At 48.9% G+C, this 16,571-nt stretch overlaps 1 protein-coding gene across 1 annotated transcript in view; it reads right to left on the reverse strand.

The window, feature by feature from the left end:
* Window positions 1-16,571, reverse strand: part of RIN3 (Ras and Rab interactor 3) — a 136,374-nt gene that overhangs the window by 82,562 nt on the left and 37,241 nt on the right. The window contains exons 2-3 of the mRNA XM_063091435.1: window positions 16,269-16,476; window positions 2,173-2,290 (exon numbers count right to left, since the gene is read on the reverse strand). Coding sequence (XP_062947505.1) covers window positions 2,173-2,290; window positions 16,269-16,476 — 326 coding nt within the window. The remainder of the gene's footprint in view (window positions 1-2,172; window positions 2,291-16,268; window positions 16,477-16,571) is intronic.

Raw genomic sequence — 16,571 nt, forward strand, 5'->3', positions numbered from 1 at the left:
CTGAAAGCCTGGTTACTCCCAGTAAGAGGCAGGGCTAGACCACGCTGGCCCCATCAGTCCATAGGTAGATAGGAGGGTAGTCCTCTCTCTCTCAGGAGGCCACAAGCACACCTAGGGTCTGTGCGACCCCAGAGGCACCTGCTGAGGATGCCTTCCCCTGGCCAGATGAGAAAGGACCTAGGTTGTTGGAGAGCTGTAGACCCCCCAAACAAGCCCACCCCTTCTGCAGTCATCAGAGGGTGCCAGTGCTTGGTTTGGGAAAACCACAACACTCTTCTCCCTCTTAGCGAATGCCACACTTTCTTCTCCACTGGACTCCACAGGATGGAGGGATCATTTAAGTTTGCTATATAAATGAACAACCTCTACCCAACCCCATCTTCCCTATCCCCCCTTACCCACTGAACAGACTCCTAGAAGTTCACCAAAATCCAGGTCCTGTGCTTCTTCCTGGGCACACGGCTGGACTTCATTTCCCAGTCTTCCTTGCAGCTAGGTGTGGTCATGTGACTGAGCTCTAGCCAATGGAATGTGAACACAGGAGACATGCCCACTTCCAGGCCTTAGCAGTAAGACCCGCCCACATGCCTCCTCCAGGCTTTTTCCTCTTCCAGCCTATGGGCTTGGAGTCAACCCTAGGTGACTGGAGTGTGCATGCTGAAGATGGCAGAGCCTCTGTCAGTGGGGACCCCGAATACTCCTTCCCCACTGACCAGGAATCTTGCATATGAGTGGAAACTAGCTTCTTCTGGGTCTAAGCCATTACATTTTTTGTTGTTATTGCAGCAGCTAATCTTCTCTGCTGACATGTTCTCCATAGCAAGACTCTCCATGTGACAGTCACCCTATAATGTTACTTGTTTATTGTCTCCTCTCTCCATCTGAATGGAAGCTTTGAGAGGCAGTGACTGTGTTTGGTTCCTGCTGTGTCCCCAACAGTAGAACAGCACCTGGCATGAAGTGAACACTCCAAAACTATCTGTTGAATACATGAATGAGTGAGCTGTGTTTTATCTATTCTGCATGGGTCTGGGTCTCTGTGGAAAGACCCACTTACAGCAGGAAAAGCAACCTGCTTCCACTTTCACTTTCTAGTCTACTCTGGGACTAGAAAAGTAACCTTTAATTGAACTACTATACTTACCTTTGGGTCCCAGCCTAATGCTCTCTCCTCCTTGACACCTTCCCTGAATACCCCCCACAGTGCCCTCAGCCAAGGGTCCCTTTGCAGTAACACCTGCCACACTGAACAGCAAGTGATGTCTGTCTCTCCCTGCCCCTGCATGTCCCCCACCCTCCAACCAGTTTGGGAGACTCCTGAGGCCAGGAATTCTGTATTATTTATCTTTGCATCTCCCCAGTGTCAGACACAAGCGTATCTTGAGAAACAAGCACTCAAGAATATTTAGTGAACCTTCTTTAACTGTTGTCGCTCTGCTGCTAACCAGAGGTTAAAAGCTTCACATAATCCCCTGGATCCATTCATAAGACGATGTAAGCCAGTACTCGGGATATCCTATGGATTCTTCTAACAGGGTTTTTGGATTTTAATACCTGGCATGTGCACACATAGCCCATGAAAGGAGTGGGAAGCCAGTACAGATGGCTGAGCCCAGCAGTCCAGAAGGGGCCCAAGCCCGGCAACATTGCAATGGTACAAACCCACCCTTGACCCACAGCCTCAAAACATTTTTCCACTGAGGCCCATGCCTGCTTCTGGCAGCCCTGTGCACACACAGGACTTTTATCTTTCAAAGCACTTCCCCATTTGAGCTTCACAAAAGCTCTGTGACACAGGTAGGACAGTGGCTCTTACGTCCATTTGACAGATGAGAAAACCGAGGCTTGGAGAGGTTAAGTGACTTGTCCCAGATCATGGTCTGAGTGTGTACTGAGCTGACATTAGGATCAGGGCCCAGACATTTCCTCTCCTTTTCTTCCCTTTCCCCAGCGTCCTTATGCTAAGCTAACAAGAGGAAATTTCACTGTGGCCATGAGGAAGCAAAGTCAACAAGCTGTGAGGAGGGAAAGCGGAAATTAACACTGACTTTTGAGTGGTAAACTGAGTTCAAAACAAGCCTGGCCAAGTAACTTCAGCAGACTGAGAGTTTTTCCCCTTTCTTCTGCTGCTGCTGTGCGGTCAGATCCAGAACAGGGCAGGCAGGTACTTACTCGATTTTTCTTCTTTAACAATGTATTCGAGCACCTCGGACGAGCTCTCATTCAGGGAAGGGAAGTGGACACAGAGCACCAGGTGCTTCAAGCTGCTGTCCTGGCGAACCAGGAACATCTGAAACCAAAGAAGGGGAGGGAGCTCCGTGAATCAAAGCCTTGGGTGGAGGTTAGGACAACAGCGAGGTGGAAGTCACCCAGAAGGTTCCTGAAACAAGGAGGCGGGGGGGGGTCATGTGTCCCTCAGGAGACCGGGCGCAGAACCCATGCCACCTGGCCCATGTCCATGTTGAGGTTCCTTGAGTCTAATTTCTCATTTTCCCACTAAGCAGTTCAACTAAATCAACGTTTCTCAAAGAGTATTATAGACACAGCGTCCATGGGTGAGTGGCGGAGGGTTAAAATTCCTGTGTCCCCGCCCCCCGAGATGCTGGTTCTGTAGGGGGGCCTGTAGCTGATTCAGATGAGGGTGGCTGAGTCCGCACTTAGGAAAGTTCCAATGTATGGGAGTCAGGTTGAATCTCAACTCACACCCAGCACGTATGCTCTGAGGGAGGCTGCTGGAAACAATCACAGATATTAGTCAATTCACACTTTTTTTCCCACAAAAATAAAAATAGCTAATACTTAATAGAGAGCTCTCTCTGTGACAGGAACTATTATGACACCTCACACATATTAACTTGCTCCACCCTCTCAATTACCCCATGACATGAGTTTTTGTTAGTATCCTCATTTTATAGATGAAGAAATGGAGGCACTTTCTGGTCATAACAGGGCACCCCTCCTTGAGCAGGTATGCTGATTGTCTGAGTTAGGACCTGTCAGGGCTTGGCCCACAAGACACACTTTGGAAGGTTAGCCTGGCCAAGGTCCCACAGCTGTAGGGGACAGAAATGGGATTTGACCCTGTCGTAAAAATAGAAGAATGTGGTCAGGGCCCTCACCTTGGGTCCAGTTGGGTGTGGTTCAGCATTCTTTGTAAGCAAATTGAGTGTGTGTGTGTGTGTGTGTGTGTGGAGTTAGTGTGCATGTGTACCAATGTATCTTTTTAGTTTTGTTGCTATTCTTGTGTTCTACAGAGAGAGAGAGAGAGGAGAGAGAGGAGAGAAAAGTCTTAGTGAAGCAGGCGGGTGCCCAGCGCAGCCATGCTTTCCCACCTACGGCTTTCAAGGACCACGTGGCTGGTTACCTAGCTCACAGACCTGCATGGTCCTTGAAAGCCGTAGGTGGGAAAGCATGGCTGCGCCAGGCGGACACTCAAGGCAGACGACTGCCCACCTGCATCACTCAAACTCCTCTCTTTTTTCTCTCTTCTCTCTCTCTCTGAAGAACACAAGAATAGCAACAAAACTAAAAAGATACATTGGTGCACATGCACACTAACTCCACACACACACACACACACGCACACACATAATTTGCTTACAAAGGATGCTGAACCACACCGAACTGGACCCGAGGCGAGGGCCCTGACCAAACTATTCTATTTTCCCAACACCTGGCATAGAGAGGGTGGTCCTTCCACTTAAGATCTTGCTGTCCGTGAGGGTGTGAGGCCCTTCAGGAGCAGTGACACATTGGTCCCTTCAGTGAAGGGTGGAGAGGGCACAGGAACCAGGAGCCGACAGACAGAGGGAGACAGGAAGGAGTGCTTCTGGGGGCAGAAATTCGAGGCAGGTGGGGAGCTGTCCACCTGGAGGGGGCCCTGCACAGGGGCCCAGCAGGATGTTGTTGACTTCTAGAAGCCTCCACCAGCATTTGCTCTCTGCTTAGAGACTCAGAGACAACACCTCAGCGCTATGCCTTCACTGAACTGATGCTTTATATTAACCTGAACTTGAATGGCCCCTGGGACATGTCATCATTCAAAGAAAGGTCACTGCCTCTTCAGAGGTTCAAGGTCAAGCTGCCTCCCGGCCTACCCAGCCATGGGAAACAGCAGTGGGAGAATGTGAGTGTGTGTGTGAGTGTGTGTGTGTGTGGGGGGGGTGGCAGGCTGGGGATGGGGATCGGGGGGGGGGGGAGGTGAGTGTGATATAATAAAAAAAATATAGCCGGTCTTTGTCCCTGATTCCTGGCGCAGAGCTTCAAAAACCCTTGGAACTTCCTGAGTGATAAAAGTGTCTTCTGTTATTCATAATGAGCCCCTTTTGATCATCACTGAGTTTATGTTAACAGGTAACTCCTGGAGCACCCTTAGTTTCAAGGGAGTTTCAGAAAGATCAAGCATGCTATTAGAAGGTTGGAAATTTCAGCCCCACCCTTGACCTCCAGGGAGGGGAGAGTGGCTGGAGATTGAGCTCAGTCACATGACCAATGATTTAATCAATCCATCCACAAAATGAAACCTCAATAAAACCTCTGGACTTCAGAGCTCAGTTACAATTCTTGGTTGGTGAACACACTGATGTTCCGGGAGAGAGAAGCCCCCAGCTCTGTGCCCCACCCCAGACCTTCCCCGTGCACTTCTATCATTTGGGTGTAGCCTTTATAATAAAACTGTGGTTATATGTATAATGCTCTGTGAGTTCTGTGAGTTGTTCTATAGAATTGTCAAACCTGAACAGGAGTTGCGGGAAGCCCCAAATTTACAGTCAAGTTGGACAGAAGTGGGGATAGCTGGGAACCCCACCTGTGGCTGGCATCTGAAGTTAAGGGCAGTCTTGCTGGGGGCCTCGTGCTTTAACTTGTGGAGTGTGTTTGTGCTACTGTAGGTAGTTAGTGTCCAAATCGAATTGTGGGACACCCAGCTGGAGTCAGAATGTAGTGAGTGTGTATGTGTGTGTGTGTATGAGAGTGTGTGGAATAAGTGAACTCTAGGATGCCCCCTGGGCCTCCCTGCTGAGCAGGACATGGGAAGAGAGCCCAGAGCGGGAGCCAGTGGTGTCCCTGGGAAGGTGACAGGTAGGAGCTGAGGCTGGTGCCCTCCTGACCTGAAACCAAACCAGGGGGTCCTGTCTTCTCCGGGAAAGCTATCCCTTTGCATGTTTGGCATACGTGTGGGGGGACACATGCCCGGGTCACTGTTTGGAAGCACATGCACATGGCAGAGCTGCTCATGCCCATCTTTAGATGTCGGGAATGGCACAGGAAGGAAGGGCAGTGTTTTTCAAACTGTAGGTCATGCCCCATTAGTGCAAATGTTACCAATAATTTTAGTTTTCCAAAATAAAACAGAATAAAATAGAAGATCCTTGCTTATAATAACGGAGGGCTTTTTGTGTGTGTGCAAGAGAGATGTCTACCTAGGGCTAGGTCACAGGACAGCAGTCCCCTCTTATCTGTGGTGTCACTTTCTGCAGTTTCAGTTACCTGCGATCAACCACAGTCGGAAAGTATTTCAGTATTTTGAGAGACAGAGAGAGAGAGAGAGAGAGGGAGAGAGAGAGAGAGAGAGAGCCCACATTCACATAACTTTTATCATGGTATATTGTTATAATTGTTCTATTTTACTCTTTGTTATTGTTATTACTTTCTTATCATGCCTAATTTATAAATTAAGCTTTATCATAGGTATGAATGTATGGGAAGAAGCAGAGTATATGCAGGGTGCTATCCATGGTTCAGGCGTCCACTGAGGGTCTCAGAACATACCCCCGTGGCTGAGGGGGAACGACTGTACAATGCGTATTTTTCACTCTACTGATGGTTACTTTCTCTCCTTACTATTTTGACCCCACTGATCTCTCCCTGGGGTGATGGGCACGACAAATTGCAGGGAGGTTCCTGCAATCTGATCTGCTATTCCACACCCAACACATAGCTGTTTCTAGATTTTTTCACTTTGCTTACACATGGACCCTGTTCTCTGCCTTCACGTTCCACAGAGGGAGAGAGAGAAGATAGGAGCTCTTGGACAGAGACTCCTCTACCTGGGGGTAGGGTCACAGTCTGCATTTCCTCCTGGGCTCCCAGAGGGCCCTGAGCAGCCAGTTGTCAGCCCTGTGACCCTGGGTAATTAATTCCATGGCTTTCCTGAGCCTCAGTGTTCTGATCTGTAAATGAGGATAAAAACACCTACCACTACCTGGAAGAATCGAAAAGAGAAACCAAAGCGCTGCCTCTCAGTGTTGGAAGAGATACTGGAAATGTGGCCCTGAAAGTGCCCAACAGGATACCCCCTAATGACCAATGCTCCACTCGCCCCCACTCCCATGGCTGGTTTTGTTCTCAGGCCCCACCTACACCTGGGGATCCATCCACCCCATGTGTTAACTGTGAAAAAGAATCAGAAGGGATTTCCTTGAGTCAGGAGCTGGGGAGACAAAATGTACAGATCCAGGGCAAGAGGAGGCAGATGCAAGGTGCCCCCCCGAAAGCAGGGGCACTTTGGTCGAGGGTAAGGAGCATGCTGCGTGCTGCTCCAGTGCCCTGTGTTTGGTATTGCTCAGCTCTCACCATGGCCCTGGGGGAGGCACTACCCCTGTGCCATCTGATGGATGAAGGGCAAGTGCAGAAGCAGGACTCAGGCCAGGCGTCCCCACCACACTGTATGGCATCTCGCTCTGTCCCGCCATTGTGCCCGTGTAACGTACTCACTGGGTGACAGGGTATTGACAGGCGTAGAAAGGCCCCCATTCTGAATGCCTATCATCCACCCTTTCAGCCTGGCCACAAAGCTCTCATGGGGCTCTTCTCTTCTGTCTTGGCCAAGGCATGGGGCTCTTATCTGAAACCATAAGGCGCTGCCTGTGGGGTGGAACAGGCTGGATTTGTGGCGGTGGGGCAGGGAGGGAGCCTGAATCTGGCCTGGCTAGAGCAGGCTCCTCTGATGCACCTGTCCAGGTGGCCCACTGTGGGCAGAGCCTGGGTTGGTGGTCTGCCTTGGCCAACTGAAATAAGAGGGTCTACTCTGTTCTCCTCTGGGCAGGTTTTGATCTAGTCACTGAGATTCTTCTAGGAGGAATCTATAGAGAGCACCTCAAAATCTTTGTCATTCTGCAGTAATGACCCCTAAAGAGCATTCTAGATTATGGTGAATTCCCTGCACTTAAAGCCAAAGTCAGTGCCAGACAGAAGACCATTTTTGTGAGCTGTTTATATCTTCTTCGCCTTCCCGATCCCCAGGTGTCCACTAGATACACTCTAAAGAGATGTTGCCTGCAATGGCTGTTGAGATGTTGCCTGCAATGGCTGTTGCCTACAAAAGGCTAAAGAGCTGGATGGACTACCCAGAGCCTTTCTCCAACACCCTTGGAGGTTCCACATGCAAATTCTCCAAGCCCCACTGACTTCTCTTTCTACTCCCTATAGCCAGCTGTTTAGAGATGCAGTGAAACACGAATTCCAGCTCTGCCACTTTCTAGCTGTCGGTTCATGGGCAAGTTACTTTCACTTCCCAGGGTCTCAATTTCCTCACCTGAACATTGAGCATAAAAATGTCCCTCATTCAGGTTTGCTGTGAGAACTGCTGATCATGTCTATAAAATGCCTGGCACAGAGTACACACTTAATTAGTAACCATAATTAGTATTAATTATATTTATTACTATTATTATGATTATTAGAGAGTGCTACCATTTACTGAGCACTAAACCATGTACTAAGATTTTAAATGCATAATCTCATTGATTAATAAATGATAATTATTAATAAGATTATTACTGTGCTTACAGCTGGACCAAATAAAAAGAAAAAGAGCTCAAAGATCATTTTCCTTCATGGTAGATTAAAAATGGCCACAAAGTCTTTGCTGCTCCCTCCATTGAGAGGTGGGATCTATTTTCACCTCTTGGTGGAAATAGGATGGCCTTGGGATAAGTATTGACCACAAGAACACAGCAGAAGGGATACTGTGAAGTTCAGAGCCCAGGCCTCAAAAGGCATATCCACTTCCCTGCTCACCCTTTTGGACCATAGCTGTCACGTGAAGAAGCCTGAGCTAGCCTGCTGGACTTGCATGGCCTAGCCAGTAGCCAGCACCCGCCACAAGACATGTAAGTGAAGCCATCTTAGACCATCCAGCCCAGTCAGGCTGCCGGATGATCCTAGCTGCATGACTGACCCCAGGAGAGACCAGCGGAAGAACCGCTCAGCTGAACTCAGCCCAAATTGTTGACCCACAGGATGGTGAGCAAATAAAATGGTGACTATGTTAAGCCATGAATGTTGGGGTGGTTTATGCAACAGTAGGTAATGATACAGGCACGGGGTATATGGACATGGGGTCTCAGGCTCTGGGTATCCCTCTCCTCTTTTCCTTCTATGAAGTGCTGCTGAGGACCACACAGAGCTCAGTGGGTAAGTTTGAAAGCCATTGATTTGGCCCAGCCAATCACTCTATAGCTAAAGAAACCAAGACCCAGAAATGTCAGTGGCAGAGCCAGGACAGGAATGTAAGACCAGTGACCTTCAGGCCAGGGTTGTGACCACTATAATACATCTCCTCCAACCCAGCCAACCCACCAAGTGTTAAGTGAGAATTTACTCTATGCCAGGCTCTGAGGAAGGGTTTCTAGATATCTTGCAACAACTTCCTCCCCAAGTTTCAGAACATTACACCCACTGTACAGATGAAAAGACAGTGTCGGGTGAGGACTGGTAAAGACACAGGTATCATAGCAGTTCAGCCTGGGACAGTGGGGAAGTTTGAAAGCCAGCAATGTCGCCCAGCCAGTCACTCTACAGCCAAAGAAACCAAGACCCAGAGATGTAAAAAGGCCTCCTTAGGCCATATCATTTGTCAGTGGCAGAGCCAGGACAAGACTGCAAGACCAGTGACCTTCAGGCCAGTCACTATGAGTTAACTCCTCAAGAACAAGTCCCCTCTCCCCTTCCTTGCTAACTGATCCCAATTCTCACCTGTGTAGCAATGTGCTCTGACTCAGGAGATGCATCATGTTTGGTCAAAGCCAATCATGACTATCCTTTGCCATTCACCCCCTTTCCCAGCCTCCCTCACAGTTAGAGGTGGCCAATAAGCCATCTGGAAAACATTTGTTCTATAACAAATATGTGAAGCCTAGGAGAAGAGAGCTATTTGCTCATGACCTCCTGCCTTTGAATGGGTGAGATGCCTGGAGCTGCAGCTGCCATTTTGGAACCATGAGGTGACAAACCTGAGGACCAAAGCCAACACCTTGAAGATGGGGGAACAGAAAGGTGGAAAGAATAGGGAACCTGAAGACATCACTGATCTGCTAACCTAGCCCTGGACCCCAACCTCCAGACTTCTCATTAGGTAAACAATAGTCTCCTTACGGCCAGGTTTGTTGCTCTATGAAGCTGAACACATTCTCCACTGACCCAGTGCCTCAAAGGATCATTGGAAAGTGGCACAGGTGACTTCAGTAGAGTGCCTGCTATGTGATAAGCACACAGTCTATGGTACTTCCTTCCCCAGTCCCCCTCTGCCTGTCTCTGGTCCTGAAGACAAGGGGCACAGAGCACTGAGCATTCCTCTCCTCGACTGTCCAAGGACAGCTCCATGAATCAGAGGCCACAGGGTGGGACATAAGGCATGGGACGAGGAAAGATGATCTGATTAGCAGCTCCAGACTTCCGGCCTCAGCCCTGAGTGGGAGGACGAGCCAGGGCGAGCAGTGGGGAACGTGGGGAGAGCATGCTGGGGCCTTCTCTGTTCACTCCCAGGACATGCACCTGCGGCTGCCCGGAGCTATCACAGAAGGAGCAGGTCACTTTCATGCCCACGGCGGGACCCTCCATCAGCTGCTCTCCTGAAAGCCTTCCCTAGTTAACCAGGCCACCAGCAGACCTTGCTGTGCCCCGGCGTCCTTACTCAACCCCTCTCCTCCCTGGGAACTAGCCGTGGCTGGCGCCTTGTGGAGCCAGCCTGTTCCTTCCGTTCCTTCTGCTTTTTTTCTTTCTCCTTTGCCTGCCCCACATGCTGGATCACGAACTCTCAGAAAGCAGAAGAATCCTCTTCCCCAAGTTGAACAAACTGCTGCATGGTGTGCCCACTCTGAGGATCCCATTTTCTTTGAAGAACTAGGGTTCCCCAACCCATCCCACTCCCACCCCTCAAAGAACAGTGGGGAAGTGGTAAGAGCTCTGGGCTGCGAGCTGGGACACTTGGGTCCTTACTAGTTCTAACAATGGTTTGCTCTGTGTCCTTTGGCAAGTCACCTCCCCTCTCTGAGCTGGCTTTTTCTAGTCTGTAGTGAGGGAGGTAAGCTAAAGGATCCTAAGATTCCTTCCTTCTAGAAGTTACTCTTCTAGCCTTAGTGCTCCCTTGGGGGTCTTTCCCCAAGAGGCTTGTAAGAGGATTAATTTCACCATAGATTGATACAATCCAGGAGGCCAGTACAGCCAGCCTGGGATCCCCTCCCTGTCTGTCTCAGACAGCGTGGGTTTTGGAAAGACCAACTCATTTCAGTAACACCTGGGACAGAATATGTTTAGGGAGACAATCATGCAGCTGCTGCATTCCGCACCCCCCTCCAAATAAATACATAAAAATTCAAAGCTAAATACACTTTAAATGGTTTTGTTTTCACTATCCATCTTTGGCCTGAACAATCTAGAGCTGTCTGCTATTCTGCTTTTGTTATTTTAGGACTATTTTCCAATTGCTTGGGGAAAATTTCCAATCATGCCCATTAGGGCAGGAACAGAAGTGGCTGGATCTTCTGAAAGGCCACTACTGCAGGGACCGTGAGTTAAAGGTAGGTGGCCCAGTGGCCGGAGCCCATCCTGGATTCATGGGAGTGAGTGGGCAAGCCGGCAGCCAAGGTCGTCCCATCCCGGGTCCTGACTCTGACAGAGCACAGCTGTGTGTGTGTGTGTAAGTGTGTATGTGTGAAAGGCTGTATGAAAGTCAAGTCACAAATCCTTAGAACCACTGACGGCTGGAAATGGAAGAAAGGAACATGTTGCTCAACACCTTTATTTTACATTTGGGGAAACTGAGACCCTCCTTTCTCATGACTTATAGTTGTAGCATGGCACAGAGCAACATTTCTCAACCCCGGCTGCATACTGGAATTACCTAGAGTGCTCTTAAAACATGCTGATGGTGGGGCCCACTCCAAACCAAAAAAATAAGCATTTCTGGGGGTGAGGCCAAGATACTGTATTTTTAAAAAGCATTTGGAGGTGATCAATTGTGGGTTTAAGTCACGTTCTACCACTTAGTAGCCACATGAGTTACAGTGCAGGCTCCCTACCGTCACAGAGTTGAGTTTCCTCACTTATAGAATAGAGACCATATCCTGTTCTGCAGCGTTGTTGGAAGGGTGTGAGACGGTGTTTGGCACACAGCAGTTGTGTAGTAGCTGACTGTGCCTTTCCCCTGGCCTCAGCACCGTGAGGGGCAAGAGAGGGGCTTCACTGACTGTTTTGGCCAAACTAACATTGAATGGAATTGACATGTCTTGGGCTCACACCTGCCTTGACCACCTACATGGCTGGTCCATATAACTCGGGTTACTGCACTTCTTGAGATAACCCCCCACTACTAAAAGCAATCTTACAAGAGGTTTCTTTCATTAAAAACCACCGTTTGGCCTAGAAGCAATGACAATTCAGTAGCAATGATCACACATAGCACCCAGGTCTTGGTTTCTAATATTCTCCCTTGGAGAAATGGCTGATACTAGCACTGCAACAGGAAATATACAAGATAAACCTAGAGCGTCTTCTATTGCCAGAAGGTAAGGAAGTGCTCCAACAAACAAACAAACAACACACATATACACAATGATGGGAGTTTGTCAAAGGGATACAGGAGCCAACTAAAAGAGTTCCCAATGGCCCAAGTTGGAACAATTTGAGCAACAAAATAATTAAAGTAGCATTGGATTATAACCCAAAGAATAAAATGAATATCCCTGATTCCACAGATATAAGTAAATGACCGAATAAATAAATAGATGGGGGAGAAGAGACAGGTCTCCTGTGCAGAAGAATTCTAAATAATTCATGTAGATATTCAACCAAGCAGGTGGAGCATAACTCCCTACTCTTTAAGGGTGAGCTGAGTATAGTGACTTTTTCCCAAAAAGTACATAGGCATGACCTCAGCCAGGTGATCAAAGTCACATCAGCAGGGATAAGTCACTGTGACAGTGTGCAGCCTTGATCTTATGTGGTGAGCGTGGCACTTCGCCTCTGTGCTCCTCCTCCCACAACCTGCAACCCCAGTCTCACCATCAGACAATCCCATTAGAGGGACGTTCTACAAAATACCTGACCAGTATTCCTCAAAACCATCAAGGTCATCAAAAACAAAGGAGGTCTGAGAAGTTGTCACAGCCAAGAGGAGCCTACGGAGATGTGATGACTAAATGCAATGTGGCATCCTGAATGGGATCCTGGCACAAAAAAGGACATTAGGTACAAACTAAGGAAACCTGAACAAAGTATGGGCTTTATTAATACTAATGTATCAAGAGTGGTTCATTAATTGTGGCAAATGTGCTGCACTAATGTTAAACGTTAACAACAGGAGAACCCAGTGTGGAGCGTATGGGAATTCTCTGTACTATCTTTGCAAATTTTATGTAAATCTAAAACTATTCTGGAAAACAAAAAACCAAAAAACTAGTTTGAGTGCAGAATAAATAAAGGTGGCTTTTGACTGCTTTGTTTCTGGATACAAAAAAATTAAAAAATGGGCCAATATGTTCCCAACGCCTTATCAAGAAAAGCAGGCTGTTGGGAAGACAGATGAGTAGCAGGGAAGGGGCTGGAATGTGGTCAAGGTCAAATAGATATTTGGGACAAAGCAGCTGGATCCTCAGCCTCCTGGCACTGGCCCCAGACACGATGAAGCACTGTCTCTCTCTCACTGGTGCCAGGAGGGGTGGGTCCAGGTGGTCTCTGAAGACCCTTTGAGCTCTCACAGCCCAGGGGCCACCCATGGTGTTTGTATCTTTAAAAACGATGAAGTCATTGCACTGCTGGAATTTCAGACAGTTGTATGGGAGCGATATTGTGCAGCAAAGGGCCTTCCCAGTGTTCCTGAAGATCACACCACAGACTCTGCTCTTACTAGCTGTTGACCACAGGCAAGTGAGTTAACTTCTCTGTGCCTGTGTTTCCTCATCTGGAAGTGGGACACTAATTACCCCTACCTGATAGGAATCACTGTGAGGATCAAATAAGATCATGCAAATAGCAACTTGGGTAAAAGTTGGCCAATCTCTGTACTAAAGCATGAGCTCAGGGCCTTGATTCTGCATCTTGCAGCAGCTCACAGAGGAGGAGTGGGGCATAAGGGCAGAGGGCATGGAAGACACCAGAAGACACCTCTGCTCTAGTTCTCTGGTCCTCAGAGCTGACCCAACCCCTGTGTCCTCAGAAAGGGGTGGGCGGTGGTGGGAAGGGAATGGCTGACCTCCAGTGCAGTCACCTTCAGTCTCAACTATCTTCTAGACTCAGTCCCAGGATTGTAGACGAGCTCTTGGGGACTCAGCTGCCAGGGTACCTGCCCCTGCTCGGGGTGAAGGGGTGTCCAGGCCTGTTGTGCCACTGAGCCTGGGATTAAGGCTTAAGTCCTTGCTTGAACTTGTGCTCACCTAGGAAATGAACAAAGCTGGAGATCTTTGCCTCTTGATGCAGGCCCTGAGCAACCTGGCCTGCTTTGTCAGCGCCCCAGAGCTTGCCCCACCTGCTCTGCCATCATTTGTTCTGATGATCAATCATCCAGGCCCACTCTGTGCAGGACTCGAGTCAGACAATGGTGTCACAAGGTAAATGAATGCAACATGGTCCTGCTATCCAGGGGCTTGGGTCAGCTCCATCCCTCCTGTCATGCGGCCTTCCATACCCACGTGCTCCAGCTAGGCTCACGTCCACCTCTAGGCCTTGGCCTGTGCTATTTCATCACCCATCCATGCCCCAACAGACCCTCTCAGCTCCCCAGTCCCAGCCTGCCCCGCCATCCTGCCTGGCTCAGCTCCATGTCTACCTCCTCTAGGAAGTCTGCCCAGATTACCCTTCCTGGATGTGCTCTCTCCCCCCTCCAGGCAACTCGCTGCTCTGCCTTTCACATAGCATTGAGGTACCCCCTCCCCATGCCTTTACCATTCATATCTGTGTGTGGAGCCCCACTAGACCTTCTGAGAGGATCTGACCACTGTCAGATTATATCTTACCCATCTTTATAAACATGCCTCAAGCCCAAACCCATCTAGTATTGGCTGACATTATTAAAGTATTTCTATTTCTTTCCTGCTACGGGCTTCTGGAAGGGGCTACTTTGGCCTAGCTGGGACTGGGCTCGACTCTCGGCCCGTAACTCACTAGCTGTGTGACCTGGGCAGCTGCTTCCCTCCTAGTGGTAGGTGCTGTTGGTCACTGTCCCCGCTGGCCCCCACCAGGGCTTTATCGTCGTAATGGACTCCAGCACTGCTTCCAGTAGCCAGCTCTGCATCTGTTTGCCCAAGGGCTGTTTCTGGCAAGAGTCAGATCTCACACTCAGGGCAGAGAGAAGGGGCTGGAAAATGAATCCTCACACCCCACAGCCCCCTGAACCTAACGGGGAATGGGTACAGTAGCTATCCCTGCCACATAGGGCTGCGGTGAGGATAAATGGAATAACTGACATGAAGAACTTGGAAGAGCGCCTGGAACACAGGAGGTCCTTAGTAACGCTTGCTGTCATACACGTGGAAATCTGCGTGGAAGACGACTGGAGAGGCACACCACACGCTTCTAGCAAAATGACTTCTGCCAAGCTGACTGATGGCTACTAGGGGCTGCGGGAACGGGGGAAGGGGCGTAACTGCTTAATGGGTACGGGGCTTTATTTTGTTGTGATGAAAATGTTTTGGAACTAGATAGAGGTGGTGGTTGTATAACATCGTGAATGTACTAAATGCCCCTGAATCATACACGTTAAAATGACTTATTTTATGTTATGTGAATTTCACCTCAATTAAAAAAAAAGACTCCTGGGAAGTGAGTAAGGTTAGAGTAGGTGAAAAAGACGTTTATGAAACATTTTGCTTTTTGCTTTTTGTGAAAATTCTCAGAATTAAAATGGAGTCACATGTTAAAAACGCTGACGAGCAGAGCCAGGAAGGCCACGGGGGGTGGTGCGGGGGGTGGGGGTGGGGTGCTTCTCATGCATGCATGCCCGATAACCGGAACTACCACACAGGACTCTGCAAAACCGCAGCCTTGCACAAAGGCCATCGCAACCTTCCACAAAAATACTTCTGCAAGGACAGCTGCCCAGCAACTGCCTCTCCAGCCTCAGACTGGTGTCACCCTCATTATCGATTCTTGTAGCCAAGGATAATTGTCCCACAGCAGTTACATAATCCTCCATCACTTTTCCTTTAAAAACCTTTGTCTTCCTTTACCTCGCTGAATGCATACACAGTTTGGCAGACGGATTCCCATTGCAACACCCTATTCCCCATTAAACTCATTATTCTTTTAGAGAGCCTCTCTCTGTTCGTTATTTAGGTTGACACTTTATTCGTTTCTGTCCAGCTTGTTTTTTAAAAAATAACAAGTACATATGTGTATCGCTTTTATAATTAAACAAATATTTTTTAAAAGGAAGTAACATATAACAGAAAATACATGTGGGGCTGAGATATTTCATCATCTATCATCTATCTGTATCTATCTTCCCATGTAATAGGAACACCAACCCTGTGAGGGGGTGTCAATGTCCCCATTTCAAAGCAACAAAAGTGAGGCTCGGAAAATTCGAGCCTCTTGCCCAACTCACAGAGCCTGACTCTAAAACATCATTTGACTCCATCACAAAGCTGCTTATTTTCATACATAAAAATAAGGGGGATGCAAGGCCATTTTTACTCCAGTTCTGACAGTCTCCAGTCCCCAGACACCTGGCTGAGCTCTCAAAGTCGGAACAGGCTTGTGTGGTACTCTTGACCATACCAGTCTCAACTCTCAGGTGCCCAGATGCCCGGGCAGCCCACGCACTCCAGCTGGGAACACCTGCTCTCCAAAGCAGAAAGCAGACCTCCCACTAGTCCCCCACTCTTGAGTTCTGGAAAAATAGTGTGGTTGAAAAGCTGGTAAACATAAGAAAGGAAAACAAATGGGTAGCTGTCGGGGGGCAGCTGCTTCCATGCGGGACACGCATGGACATGCTTGAGCCCCTCACAGCTGCGCCTGCCTGCCAGGTGTGCGGTGGAGAGACCCCGACTCACCCCGGCTGCCTCCTTGCTCAGGATCCTGGCTGCTTCTGCCCGGCCCAGACCCAGCTGCAGCCACACTGGGCACGTTTTGATGAGCTTCTCCAGGACGCTGATGCCTCGGCGAGGAAGGCAGTTCTTGGGGGTGGGGGACAGACAAAGCCCCATGCCATCTTCCTCCTCTTCTTCTTCTCCCTCTTCTTTGCCAAGATCTGGAATAGGACTGAGAAACAGAATCAAACGATCAGCCCATCCTGCAGCCAGCCCAGGGAGGGTGTACAATGAATGGGGATTAAATTCAACTGCTCTTGCTTATTT

This window comes from Cynocephalus volans, chromosome 3 (assembly GCF_027409185.1).
Source record: "Cynocephalus volans isolate mCynVol1 chromosome 3, mCynVol1.pri, whole genome shotgun sequence".
NCBI classification, from domain to species: domain Eukaryota; kingdom Metazoa; phylum Chordata; class Mammalia; order Dermoptera; family Cynocephalidae; genus Cynocephalus; species Cynocephalus volans.